The sequence below is a fragment of the Mirounga angustirostris genome, unplaced genomic scaffold (genome assembly GCF_029215605.1).
Source record: "Mirounga angustirostris isolate CCGP_5_RB_7025 unplaced genomic scaffold, mMirAng1.0.hap1 SCAF_12, whole genome shotgun sequence".
Lineage (NCBI taxonomy): Eukaryota > Metazoa > Chordata > Mammalia > Carnivora > Phocidae > Mirounga > Mirounga angustirostris.
In genome coordinates, this window is record NW_026991720.1 from 70,905,936 (window position 1) to 70,920,245 (window position 14,310).

The following is a 14,310-nucleotide window of genomic DNA, read 5'->3' on the forward strand; positions in this document are numbered from 1 at the left end:
GGGGCCAGACATTTATCTTGCAGCTTTTCTAGGATTCCTTGCCATCCTAACCATTGCTTTAGAAAGTTTCTGCCATTTCCTTGTCTCCTAAAGGAAAAGCAGGTGCCAGTAGGGACAAATTTTGAGTGAGCTGAACCTTCAACGTGCAATTCTGAAATTCTTAGTGGGGGTGTATGTCTCTCAAATTGCTGCAAGCCAAGCCCCAGACACCTAGAAGACCCTTGCCCATCCTCCCCTTTTTCCTAAATTGTAGCCAATTGGAGAGATGTGGAACTGAGGAGAGCCTGGAGGTAACAGTGGACTTTAATTTCAGTTAGAATCTCCAGAGGTTTGCTGAGCCAAATTCCTCTGCCTTCTTTCCAGTGGATTCTGACTCAAAAAGCTACCACTTGTACAAAGGGAGGTAGGTTCCTGACATGAGATTAACCTGTTACTGCCACAGAAGTGAAGAGATGCCCAATGTGGGGAGAGCTTCACTGGAGAAAGAAAACAGACTGAGCCTAGATCAGAAACTATACAGTAAACCAACAACAAACACAGAAAAACTTTGAACTGGATCTTGAGCAAAATGAAGATTAAAGATTCTGTAAAGGAATCTTACGGAGATGGGGTTGGGGGGAAAGCAAGCCTGCTTTGGAGAAGGGTCTTACAGGGAAAATATTATCAAGGTATTAAATGCCCTGGCACCTGCTCCTAATACAAACATTATACATATGGACAGTTCATTTATACCAGAGTTCAGGAAACTAAGGCCCCTGAACCAAATCTAGTCTGTTTTTCTGTTAGAACACTGCCACAGCCATTATTTACTTATTGTCTATGAATGCTTTTGTGCTACAACAGCTGAATGCAATAGTAGCCACAGAGACTGTGTGGCCTGCAAAGTCTAAAATATTTACCAGCTGGGTTTTTACAGAAAAGGTTTGCCAACCCATCATTTACATGATTAAAATGTTAAGATCCTAATGGATGAATTGACAAGCACAGCGTGTTTGAAGTAATATTATTGAAGTATAAAAGCTATCATAAATTGCTTTGGGAAGTTACGTTTTTGTTAACTACCAGATACGCATAGTTGAATTTTTGAGATTTCTGCTATGTATAATATATACATGCAGGGAATGCTTCTATATATTTTCTCTTACAAATATAGCACCTGGTAAGTGTAGGAAATTTTTGGTTTCAAGTTCTACAGAATTGACTCTATAGGAATCATTATAATACTTTATAATAATACCGTAATTATGTAAATTCTATCTCAAGCAATCTATTTGCTCCCAGGGAAGCCTTTTGAGTCTGAACCCCTTCAGTATCTGGCACGCTAACGAGAAGGGGCTGTTCCCAGCACGAATGAATTGTGCAGGGGTAGGATGGGGGAAATTAGATGGTCTCTTCTCGTCTCTGGAATGATTTACCATAAAGCTTCATTTCTAGATTTAACTGAATTTACAGATCTCAAGTAAGATATTTGAATTTTAAGTACAAGCACTACAGTCACATATACCTGACTTTTTGGTAACCTGTTATTTCAGATTAGCCCCTACCTCCATAGTAGAGTTTCTTACTGGGTTTATAATCTCTGATTACTTACTGGCAAAGTCCTGAAGATGGGCGTAACCTCTGAAATATGAGCAAGTAGAAGAGAAAGGGACTTTACAATCTGGGAGGACCCTCTAAAGCTCCTGGGTCTGGATACATTAACAAACATTGCCATGTGTGTACCTGCCAAACGCTTTGCTACCAGAGTCCTGGTGAATTAATTCCATAAAAGAAGAAAATTCAGCTGGGAAGCTTGAGGTTTTGCATACTCTCCTGGCATCAAGAAAACCTTCCTGTATATAACAGGGACATGCTGGCTGATTTCATTCTTAAGTTTCTGCTGTCCCAGCACCACATCAGGCATTTCCATTGTCTCGGTAATGTTCTCAACCACACACAGCCTATTTAGGGTCTACTGTATCTGCCGTTACATAGCGGTGACTTGATTAAAAGAAATTCTAATACATCCATGGCAATCTTTTTACTTCTGCATTTAGTAAGGACTCTAAGCCACACCTCTTGGCAACAGTCTATCTGATGAGATTAACTTATTCCCAATATTAGAAATTTGTCTTTTGAGGGGCATCTGGATGTGCTCAGTCGGTTAAGCGTCTGCCTTCGGCTCAGTTCATGATCCCAGGGTCCTGGGATCGAGCCCCGCGTCGGGCTCCCTGCTTGGCAGTGAGCCTGCTTCTCCCTCTCCCGCTCCCCCTGCTTGTGTTCCCTCTCTCGTGTGTTTCTGTCAAATAAATAAATAAAATCTTAAGATTTGTATAAATGCAGAGAGAGCACAAGCAGAGGGAGCAGTAGAGGGAGAAGCAGGCTCCCCACTGAGCAAGGAGTCCGATGCGGGGCTCGATCCCAGGACCCTGGGATCGTGACCTGAGCCGAAGGCAGACGCTCAACGACTGAGCCACCCAGGCACCCCAAGAAATTTATCTTTTGAGAAGAGTCCCCAGTTTGGAAATCTGTCAGGAGTGGCCTCAAATCCAGTGATACGCAGCACCTTTGTACATCAACTTTGGATGTCCACAACAGGGTAGTGGAAGCTTACAGTAAAAGAAACAGGAGAATCCACAGAATTCAGGTTATACTTTCTATAATGCCCACAAATGTGGGGCAATCTATAATTTACTTTTAACTTCTGTTCTTATATTATCCCAAACGGGTATTCCCTCCTCTAGCTCTAGGTGAGGTTCGATGAGCACACGTATCTATCTAATACAAAAGGGCCTTGGTGAAACTACTCATGTTAAAGGCCTTGTTCTTTTTGAAATCAGTATGCCCCCCGGCACTCAGAGGCTCAAAGGAACATCAGTGGCCAAAATGTCCATGGCATATACTTGGCACTACAGTCAAGAACAAATGTTGGCAGTTTCAGTATATTTACTTAATCACAGTCTTTGAAACAAAGCCACTGCTGAAGATCTCATCGATGGTTCCCAAGTTGCAGCTCATAATGCACTAAGATAACCTTTTATTTATCTGATTTTTGCTCTAAAGATGCAGTCAGCAAAACATAGCCCGCATGCCAAATTTGGCCTATCTTTCTTTTTAACTTTTTATTTTGAAATAATTACAGATTCACAGGAAATTACAAAGAAAATGTAGAGAGGCCCCGTGTACTCTTTACCCAGTTTCCCCCAATGGTTCTTACATAAGGTACAATATCAGAACCAGGAAACTGACATTAGTAGAGTATGTATGTGTAGTTCTACGTGATTTTGCCACACGTGTAGATTCACGTAGACAGCATAACCAAGACAGACCATTCCATCACCACAAAGATGTCCCTTGTGCAACCCCTTTATAGCCACACACCCCTCCCTGCCCCCCACCATCCCTAACCCCTGATAACCACTCATTTGTTTGCATCTCTCGTCAGTTCAAAAAATGTTACATATATGGAATCATACGGTAGGTGACATTTTGAAACTGGCTTTCTTCACTCAGCACAATGCCTTTGAGGTCCATCCCCGTTGTTGCACGTCGTGTCAGTTGTTCATTCCCTTTCACTGCTGAGTAGCATTCCACTGCATGGAGAGACCACGGTTAGCCATTCCTCTACTAGAGGACATTTTGGTGGATTCCAGTTTTTGGTTTCTACAAATAAAGCTGCTATGAATAACCATGCACAGGTTTTTCTGTGGACATGTTTTTCACTTTCCTTCCAGGAGTGCAAGTGCTGGGACCTATGGAAGTGGACGCTTGGTTCTTAAAGAAACTACCCAACTATTTTCCAGGGTGGCTGTGCCATCATGTTCCCACCAGTGGTGCCTGGGCGATCCGGTTTCTCTGCATGCTTGCCAGCATTTGGTGTTGATACTGTTTATTTTAGCCAGCTGTACAGGTACATACTGTGTCTTACTGTGATTTTATATTTCCTGGTGGATGTTGTTGAATGTGTATTTCCTGGTGGATGTGTTGAACTTTTCATGTGCTCATTTGGTAGCCACGTATCTTCTTCGGCAAAATGTTTCTTCATGTCTTTTGTCCGTTTTATACTGGATTATCTTTTTACTGTTGAGTTTTGAGAGTTCTTTATATATTCTAGATACGTGGTCTGCAAATCTTCTCTCAGTCTGCAGCTTTTCACCTTCACAAGGATCTCTTGCAAAGTGCTAAATTTTGATGAAGTCCAGTTTATCAATGTTTTCTTTTATGGATCATGCTTTTGGTATCAAGTGGGAGAATATTTTGCTTAATCTGGATCATGAAGATTTTCTACTATTTTTTTCCTGAAAGTTTTATATTTACATTTAAATTTGTGATCCATTTTAAATTTTATGTGAAGTGTGAGCTTTAGGTAGACGTTCATAATTTTGTCTGTTTTAAAACCAATTATTCCAGCACCATTTATTGAAAAAACTATCCTTCCTCTGTTTATTGTTTTGGTACCTTTGTCAAAGTCAGTTGATGGTATCTGTGTGGGGTTGTTTTTGATTCTCCATCTCCTATAGATCTATGTGTCTATCCTTCCACCAGTATCACAGTCTTGACTACTGAAGTCTTGAAATTGAGAATGATTCCTTCCACTTAATTTTTCCTTTTCAAAGTAGGTTTTAGCTTTTTAGCTATTTTAGTTCCTTTGCCTTTCCAGATAAATTTTAGAATTGTTATCTATAGTTTTTAAGAAAATTTTGCTGGAACTAATGATGTAATGTATGGTGATTAACATAACAATAAAAATTAAAAAAAATTTTGCTGGGACTTGGTAGAAATTGCTGACAAGCAATTGAACCAAGTACAGGCATTCTATGAACTGAGACCTCCCCCCCCCCCCCACTAAGCCAGTGACTTTGCTTCAGGCAGTGAAGTTGGGCTCAAAATATCTCCTGAAGGGGTAGCTACTAATTTTTTTCATGTAAAATTGAGATATTTATGCTATAGTCAGGTTAGCCGCGCTCTCAAATATACCTCTTCTAACATTGTTTCTATTTGACTTGCAAGGTCTGCTGGGCCCAGGTTAATTAGATTCTAAGTACAGTTGACTCACTCCAAATTGGAGATGTCATACCAGTGAGTCACAAGGCCTCCATGGGTCAGGCATTCAGTTTCAAACAAAAGCCTAGGAGCTGGTTAATAGTGGAATTTCCCCAAAATGGGTGTACTTGGTGGCTGCATCAGACAGGTGGCAATGTTGTGCTGGGAAATGGCCTAAGTACTTTAACCGAAGGAGTGCATTCCCTTTCTCCTCCTGGGTTCTTTTTTTTTTTTAATTTTTTTTTTTTGAAGATTTTATTTATTTAATTGACAGAGACACAGCGAGAGAGGGAACACAAGCAAGGGCGAGTGGGAGAGGGAGAAGCAGGCCTCCCGCGGAGCAGGGAGCCCGATGTGGGGCTCGATCACAGGACGCTGGGATCATGACCTGAGCTGAAGGCAGACGCTTAACGACTGAGCCACCCAGGCGCCCCTCTTCCTGGGTTCTTTATTGTTTCTGCCGGACCACTGGAGAGGGGAGGACAAGGAGGCTAACTGGGGAGTGATTTATATGTCCCTGTCACTTCTCTACATATGGCAGTCCTTGAATGGGAGAAACCCCATGAAAATTATGAGATAGGTACTTCTGGGCACATAACACATCAGTTCCAATAGACATTCGGTTTTGGAAGTTGTGACATTACATTGAATCCCCCAAAGGGCCTCACTCACAAGGGAAGCCTGCCTTCTCTGCTGCGGAGCTCGTCCAAATGCCTTTCTCAACTGAGGAGTATAAAATGTGTGAGTCAGGAGCTATAGCAGGCGGCATATGGGTGCCAGATCCTGCTACCCCCCAACCAAGAGGGTGGGAAACCTGAGGAGGTGGGGGAGGCTAGCCTGTGGAGAGAGAACTTAACTGTTGGCTTTTTTCTCCTTCAGCCCCTTTCTCCAGAGTCAGTGCCCCAACTACTTCTGCCATGGCGGTGCTGATGCCCGTCAGCATCCAGAAAGAACCAGGGCTCAGGGGCTTCTTTCTTCTCCACACCCACCCAGCAGTCTTTGGCACCACTCTGTCACCAGCACTTAGCACCTTGTCGTCATCGCCAGCTGTGAGGGCCACCTGTCCTGCATGCACTTTTGCATGGGAACAGTGCCACGATTGCTTGCAGCCCAACCAAATCAACTTCTAAAGTTTTTGGGCCACCCAAAGCTCTCAATCAAAAAGCAAGGTTCTTATCGCTGATACCATTTATTTTATGTTTGGGGACTCCTTGATTCAGGAACTATATCTGCGTTTCGCATAGTCACAGGAATTGCTGATCCCTTGTCATGAAAATATTCCTTCCTCTGCCTGCCTACCTGCAGAAGTCACCAACCATCAAGGCACCATTTGGGCAGCTTGTTTCAATCTTAGCTTTTCTGGCTAAGCCTTTAAATATTAGCTCAACTTCTGTTCAGTAATAAGTAGGACAGTGGGAACCCTTACTCTCCCCCTAACCCCTCATCTATCATTTGGAGGAAAGCATTCACTACCAGATAGATTCCAGGGAGTCTCGTATTCCCAAATCTGACCCATGGTCCCTCTTCCAGAAAAATCATGTCTCTGTCAGCATTCCATCCCCACTGCCAAAACTGTCAGGTCTGGGATTTGATTTTTACCCTATCAGTAAGAACCAGTAAGTAAGCTGGCCTGTCACGGTATCATGGATGCTGACAGAAGACACAAGATTCTTGGGTCAGAGGCCAAGGATTTCATTTCGCATTCAGACACAGCCTGCAGAATGAACATCGGCATGTTTGTGGCAGTTCCCCTTGTCCCTAGTTCCACAGGGGCAATGCAATGGGCCCGGATGGATGCCAAGCATCCAGCTGAGGAACACTGAGGGTGAGGAATCCACTGCTTTTACAGCATACCTGCTCCCTGTCCTCAAGGTTACTAACTGCATAAACCCTGAGAAATACCCAGGTAAAACTGTTGTCAGGCCTTGCAGTCTTGGGACACCCAGCAAAGTGTGTGGGCGCAGAAGAGGTGCAAGAGAACTGGACTGTCTTGTCTGACAATTAGCCTTTCCTATATTGTGTTCTGTTTGTCCTTTCATGTATGTATCTCTCACTCTGTAAACCGATGCCTTGTGCAATAGTACAAAATGATATACAGCCCAATCTAGAATATCTTCAAACTATAGTTTCAAAGACTGAAGAAGGATAAGTCCTTCAAAATTTGCCCACCACTCACATTTTGTCAGCCATCTGTCAGTCTTAAGTGGAACAGAGAGCTAAAGAAAACTTTTCTGGCCCATCTTTCTTTAAGAACTATGATGACTGCCGTTCCTAAAATAAGGATGGCCACTCAATAGTCTAGAAAGAGCCACTTCTATTTTTCTAGAAAGAATTATACTACTGTGGTGAGAGGGTGATGGCTGACAAGGCAGTAACATACTGTTGCTAAGGAGAAGACCCAGTGATTATCCCGATGGCCCAATGCTGAGATAATACCACTCAGCCCCAGTGCAGAGCACATGACAATTTTTTTTCCTATGGAGTTTTTATTTCAGCCTTAAAAAAACTCCCCAAATTTGTTACTTAGATTCCAAGATTTTACTCTTCAGAGACACACTCACTATAACTGTTTTAAGATTACAAGCAAACTTCGGTAAGTCTTAGGTTTTAATTCATGACAGGTAAACAACAATATTTGAGGACTAAAAGAACAAAAATGAGATCAGTGGCTGCAGTAAACAACATCTGAAGAATAATTCAGCAGATGGACATTAGTGGTTAAGCTTCAGATCCACACAATGAAAAGCATAAATACAATGACATGACTAAGTGGTTCTCACCGGCAGACTTCACGAAACTGGAACTTCAGATGCAAAGGCTGTTTCGGTAACTGAGAAGGGACAGAATAATAAAATGATGGTGTTTCTATTCATACGGCATACAAAATGTTTCCTGTCCTAAGCAATTTTACAAAATACCTTAAAATTCTATCTTTTTCTGTGTGTTTCTATTGGAAATTTCAAGTAAAAATCATAACACTTTTCTCCTGAAAGCTACAGTGATGCAAATAAAAGGAGCAATGAAGTCACAATGTTTTAACACATTGTCATGCAGTGTTTTGGAGTTTATCTTTGGGGTATAAAATACTCAGGAAGTGGGCTAGTGTAAAAAAAATATTAGGCACTAATCAATTACATGTCAGAACCAAATTAATCCCATTATATTGGAGGGAATTTAATTTGAAGAAAATCAGCTTCCTGACTTGGTTAAAACAAAGTCTATAATGTAATGAGACAAAAGTGAAGTAGTTTAAGTAATAAATGTTTAATCAAAGAATTTTACATATTATTAACAGCATTCATTTGGCCAGACATCTACACGTTTGTAGAATCCTACTGTATATAAAGTGGGAATGTATCAAGTATAGACTATGAAAGTGCAAATAACAAGTCAAGGTTAGAGTAATTTTTTTTTTTTTACATTATAAAATTAACTTGTTTACAAAATAGGCTTTGCCAAACTTTATTTCTGAATTGTAAAGTCAATGACTGTGTTGTTTTTAAAATATGTACCAAGGAAATACAAATTGAATAATGATCATTTTTCATGCTCAGGAGATAAAAGCACAGAAACAAAGGGGACTGCACAAGGTGCAAGGAGCCGGAACCCATCACATACACTGTCTTCACACGGACCACTCTTCCTCACCTTATTGCAGCTTTGCTAGATGCTCAATGTGATACAAAGACTCTTTCTATTGAAAAATTACAACTTGGTCTAAAAACTGATTGGTGTCGCTATTTTTAATCCAAAATAAATTTGTAAAAAAATCCTTTAATGGACTGTTTCAGTTTAATATACAGTAATACACTGTAGACAAAGTTAATATTTTCCCCAACTAATTTAATGGGGATTGATATCGACATTTCTGATAATTGGGGAAATAAAAGCTAATGTGGATCTTTGATATCCATGGCATAGGAGCAATTCACATACAGTTTATTCCAAGGGAACCTGGGGAATATTAACTACTCTAATATAATGTCCTAGCCATATGAATTCAAAGGACAAGAATTTCAAAAGCAGTTCCTGGAGAAGAAAAAAATTAATCAAAAACCATAATCACAACTCACATGGATATCAATACTAATATAACCTTGTACCTAGCCCAGGACTTGCCTGTACACACTCAGTACTGAAATTTTGGTATCTGTAGATTTCTGGTAAGAATCTGGCAAAACATTAAACGGAATGTTGCATATCTATTTTGTTTGTGTTATGCTAGTTTTGATAATATGTAAGTAAAACAGCCATTCCAACAGTTTACTCTAGTTTTAATTACACACTGTACCATTGTATCTTAATTACAACTATGACCAGTATTTTCTTCACAGTAAGACACTGATAACTAGGAAATTGATTTTTTTCAACACTAAACAGTAATCACACAGCAAATGAGTATTGTGCAATAGAACAAACACATGTCAGCATTTGCTATTTAGGCAAACAAACTGAACATTTAGTTGTTATATTTACTGTAAAGGCAAGGCCATGGGTGGTTTTATGGAGGTCTTTGCAATTCATAGCATAGTTACTTCAGAAGAGACACTGAAATTTGAATTACTCACTTATTTAACTGGCAACTATCCATTTAGTTAGGCAAAGGCACGGTAACATGTTGCGCAGGATGTTTTATTGAATTTTTTAATAATTGTGGGATTTATTATAACTCATGAAAACTCCACGTTTTTTTCTATTTTATAAAACACTTACCATTAAAAGTAATTGCACCCATTAGTAATTAGAATGCACTGTAAAAGTGTGAAAACAAAGAACTATGATTGCACTTCCAATAAAGTGTCTCTTAAAATACAGCACCGCTGTTGCTAATCAACTGTATTTTAATATTAAAATAAACTGTTTTTAACAGCAGCATTAGGTTTAGTTAACTTAAGCTACAGGCTACATTTATTTAAATGCAGTCTCCATGGCAACAAAAGCCCATTCAATTCTGGAATATCACTGCTACCAAGTGGCACCTTTAACTCCTGAGAAGGCCGAGACTCCTCTGGAGCCCTTCAGGACACCGCACGCCTACCGCCTCGTTATTCAGCGCATGAGTCATTTTGGCACAAGTGGACTGTAATAGACATGACAAGAAATTTTTGATTCATGTGAATATGAAAACTACACTGTGGTCGATGTAGCACTAAGGAGAAGCCTTGGACACCTCAATTCACACTGCTCAGACAGGAAGGAAGAAAGTGATGGCAGAGCACAGACAGACTGAGGAACGAAATGTTATCAGATCTGTTCAAAGTAACTTCTAAAATGAAGAAAACTTTTTTCTTTAAAAGAGGAAAAACCACCCAAGGATTAGGGAGTAAGCCTTTAATTTAAATGTTCAATTTAAGTATTGTCAACCTTAGGCTAAACGGAGGACTGCATTTTCTCAGAATGTGGAATCTGGCCTACTCATTCCATTTGTGTTTCTCTTACTCTTCTTTTTTGTCAGCACAAAGGGGAAAAGCTATCCCATTAAATACAAAAGAAATTCCCTGTAAGGTTAATATCAGAAATGAAGCTACCGTTCAAGGAACTCCTTCGTATTCAACCCTAACGTCAGTGGTTTAAAACTGAGTTGGAATTGAGTGGATCAAGTCTCTATAAAGCATACTCCACTAGAATACCATCTGTACCTGTGATTCATTTGGAGCCCAAGGTCTTCAGTTCACACTAAATGGACTTGTTCAAGCCAGTCACTTGAGGTCTGAGGTGTTGGACTTGAAACATCTGAACCATCCCCCTTGTTGGCTGCCTCATTACCACTATTACCAGCTGGAGATGCTGCCTCCCCAGCCAGAGTATTTTCTTCCAAAGGATTTTCTTCTTCTATTTGGGTTCTTCTACCTTCACTGACCACAGCATCTTCAAACACTGAATCTTCTTCCGGTGGCACCAGATCCACATCCCTCACACCTTCTGACTCATCTTTGACACAGGGGAGCTGGGAATCTGCACTGATTTCTATAGCTGCTGGAGGAATCAGGGCAATACTCTGAGGGTTCATGTCATGAAACCAAGCCATGATATTGCCAAGAAGATTGTCATTGATGTTGGCGTCCTGGCCAGCTGAGTCAGGGTCACTGGATGAGGGACAGAATTCACTTCTTGCCTCACTGAGAGGGTGTGAACTCAGAGTGTCAGTTGAAAATGGGTCACTTTCTCCTCCTAATCTCATGAGGCTGTCACCAAGTTCCAACAGCTCAGAGCTGCTCATCGCAGCCCGAGGGCTATCTGTGTTCCTGGGGACCGAGTCTAGCCTAGAAGGTAAAGAGGTGCCTATCGCTCCTAAGGATGCCTCATTATTGAGGAAGTCTCTATTTTCCTCATCAATGGCCAGCCCGGATTCTTGCAGTGATAACTGTATTGCAAGAAGTATATTGGGATCATCTTCATCCAAGGAACTCAGAGCCTGAGGTGACAGAAAGTAAAAATCACTTTAAACTTTAAAAGGAAAAATTATTTAACTCAACGAGGTTTACCAACTATTCTTTTGCTAAAGATAATAAATATTACCTCTGTTTATACAGAATTATTTTTTTATCTACTCAAATCTTATTTTAATTTTCTCCTTGCCCATGCTAAAGAGAAAAAAAATTCCTTAAGAGAACTCTGGTATTACATCTCTGAAACAAAGGTTTTAGAATGAAAAGAAGAAAAAGGAAAACAAGGAAAGTAAAAATAGGAAGCCGGGCTAAACAGAGAAAGAGCATGAACAGGGTGACGAGGCTGCCCAGGAAGGCTACCTGAAGAGAGTCCTGGTTTTCCGAGCGACTGGCAGGGGTGTAGTCGCGCAGGGAAGAGGTGTGCAGCACGCTCATAGACGCGGAGCTCACCACTGAGGCGCCAGGCCTGCGGCCACTGCCACCATCTGTGATGTCTGTTTCAATGCAAGTGGAACCAGAGACAAGTCAGTCACACAAGATTTCACCCATCTTTTTCTTTCGGCCAACAACTTCTCTTTCAGTGCTGTTGAAAACCTGTGTTCACTTAATCTTTCAGAGATTTCTCCTCCATATTTATCTCATCAAAATATATCTAATACCGGGGCACCTGGGTGGCTGTCATTTAGGCATCCGACTTTTGATCTCAGCTCAGGTCTTGATCTCAGGGTTGTGAGTTCAAGTCCTACATTGGGCTCCAAAAGGGGGTGCTAACTGGCTTCCTTTATTTAAAAAAAAAAAAAAATATATATATATATATATGTTTCTCTCTATATATTTATGTATATATATGTATGTATATTTCTATATACATATATATATCTAATACTACTACTTCAAACACATGATTGTTCTTTACATTTTTGTTTACACTATATATAGTTCTATTCATAAATGCAAGTGCTACTACCCATTCCTCTTTTTTTCCTTAAGCAATAACAAATAAAGATATATTAGTTCTCAGAGTTCTTAAAACTAAAGAATTTTGAAATTACAATAGCCCGAAGAACAAATCTTTAGGCTCACTGTCCTGATTTATTTATTTATTTTTAAGATTTTTATTTATTTGACAGAGAGAGACAGTGAGAGAGGGAACATAAGCAGGGGGAGTGAGAGAGGGAGAAGCAGGCCTCCCTCTGAGCAGGGAGCCCGATGTGGGGCTCAATCTCAGGACCCTGGGATCATGACCTGAGCCAAAGGCAGACACTTAATGACTGACCCACCCAGGCGCCCCTGATCCTGATTTATTAAAGATGATCTGCTGACATTATAGTTTGAAGATTTTCCATTAACAATTTAACATTAAGTTAAAAAGTTGATAATTAAAATCATTTATCTCTAATACCAGAAATCTTCTCTCTTTTAAAGAATGTTTTAGAGGAGGACTGAGGCTAGGAGAAAAATATTTCATGAACATAGTAACAGTGATCAAGAGCTACAATTTACTGAGTGCTCACTAGGTGCTACCAGTGTTTAAGGGTTTTACACGCATTCTCTCATTTAATGCTCACAGTGAGCCCGCAAAGTGTCACTGTTATTATTGCTTCTTTGGAATGAGGAGACTGAAGCTTGGAGAGGTTAAGTGAACTTGACTGAAGTTTCACACCGACACACAGCAGAGAAGGGGTCACGAATCCAGGTCTGGCTGACTCCACAGCCCAAGTTCTTAATCTCCCTGGTTTTCTGTGTCCTGTGACATTTGAAGCATCTGAACATTGATTGTATATCTGCACTACAAACTATTTCACAAACATTTAGATTAGCCAGTTTTTAGAATGAATTCAGGAGACTGAAGAGACGAAAACATAGCCAACTCAAGAGCTTACCTAAAGTGCTTTCACTCGGCTCATCAGGGTCTGGAGGGTTACTGAGCAGACTGTGCACGTCTCCTCGACGGCGTTGTTGTCTGTGCCTCCTCCGATACTGAAATTCAGCATATTCCTGCATAAACCAAAGGTTATAAAATACAGGAGAGCATGCAATTTTTTAGATGCAAATAAAACAAATAATACACATTTTTCCAAGAAAAAAATGTGTGATTTTATAAACATATTATAAAATCACTTGGCTTTAACAAAAGAAACTTCAGGTTTTGCCATGCCAAGAAAACAGAAAAGGTAAAATGGAAAAAGAAAAATTTTAAATAGTCATTATGATTGCCTGGATAACTTGGGAATACTTGCAAGCTCCAATGCTTGGTCGTAACTGAGCCTTATTTCATATGCTTGGGTCTTGTCACATAATGTTATAACTAATACCATAATGATTTTACTAATATAAGCTAGGCTCTTGGAGGTTTGGTTTTTAAAAAGTGACTGTGATATGTGCAATAGAAAGAAAAAAAAGAAAACGAAGAGCATACACTGTCAAGTACTTGTCAGACCATTAGATTTTGTATTCCTTGGGACAACCACATACCATACTCAGAAGTTAAATGATTAGGTTAAAAGAAAAATGTGAAGTTAGCTTTAAAACAAGATGTTACTTGGCTTCCTTCCTATATTAGCTAATATGTGGGATTATCTATAACACAGGTGGGGGGAGTGTTTTCTGTGTAGCATATGGGAAGAACACAGATTTGGGCAGAGGCAGAACCTGTGACTACCTGCTATTACTTGGGTACAAACATACTTTTCCACATTTTAGAGACAGAAAAGACTAGAAGAGAGGCCAGGTGGTGTGCATGACACCAGCATAAATAGGCTAATTTTGAGAACCATTATAGAATCTTTCAGTGGTAAGTGCAAAGATACTCAGGTTTAAGATCATCCTGGTTATCCTAGGATATTCAATATGCTTATATTAGGAAAGTACTGCAATAAACGAAGAGAAGTTTTACATC

The 14,310-nt window shown here is 40.2% G+C and overlaps 1 protein-coding gene across 8 annotated transcripts in view; it reads right to left on the reverse strand.

The window, feature by feature from the left end:
* Positions 1–7,537: 7,537 nt before the first annotated feature.
* Positions 7,538–14,310, reverse strand: part of ANKIB1 (ankyrin repeat and IBR domain containing 1) — a 146,424-nt gene continuing 139,651 nt past the window's right edge. For 4 of the 8 annotated variants that reach the window (XM_045864726.2, XM_045864722.2, XM_064575287.1 and 1 more), the window contains 3 exons: positions 13,295–13,409; positions 11,772–11,905; positions 8,268–11,437 (listed from right to left, as the gene is read on the reverse strand). In XM_045864726.2, coding sequence (XP_045720682.1) covers positions 10,694–11,437; positions 11,772–11,905; positions 13,295–13,409 — 993 coding nt within the window. In that variant the 3' untranslated portion in view covers positions 8,268–10,693. Of the gene's footprint in view, positions 7,853–8,267; positions 11,438–11,771; positions 11,906–13,294; positions 13,410–14,310 lie in introns of those variants that run through there. The other 4 variants (XM_045864727.2, XM_064575291.1, XM_064575290.1 and 1 more) reach the window with 3 other exon arrangements.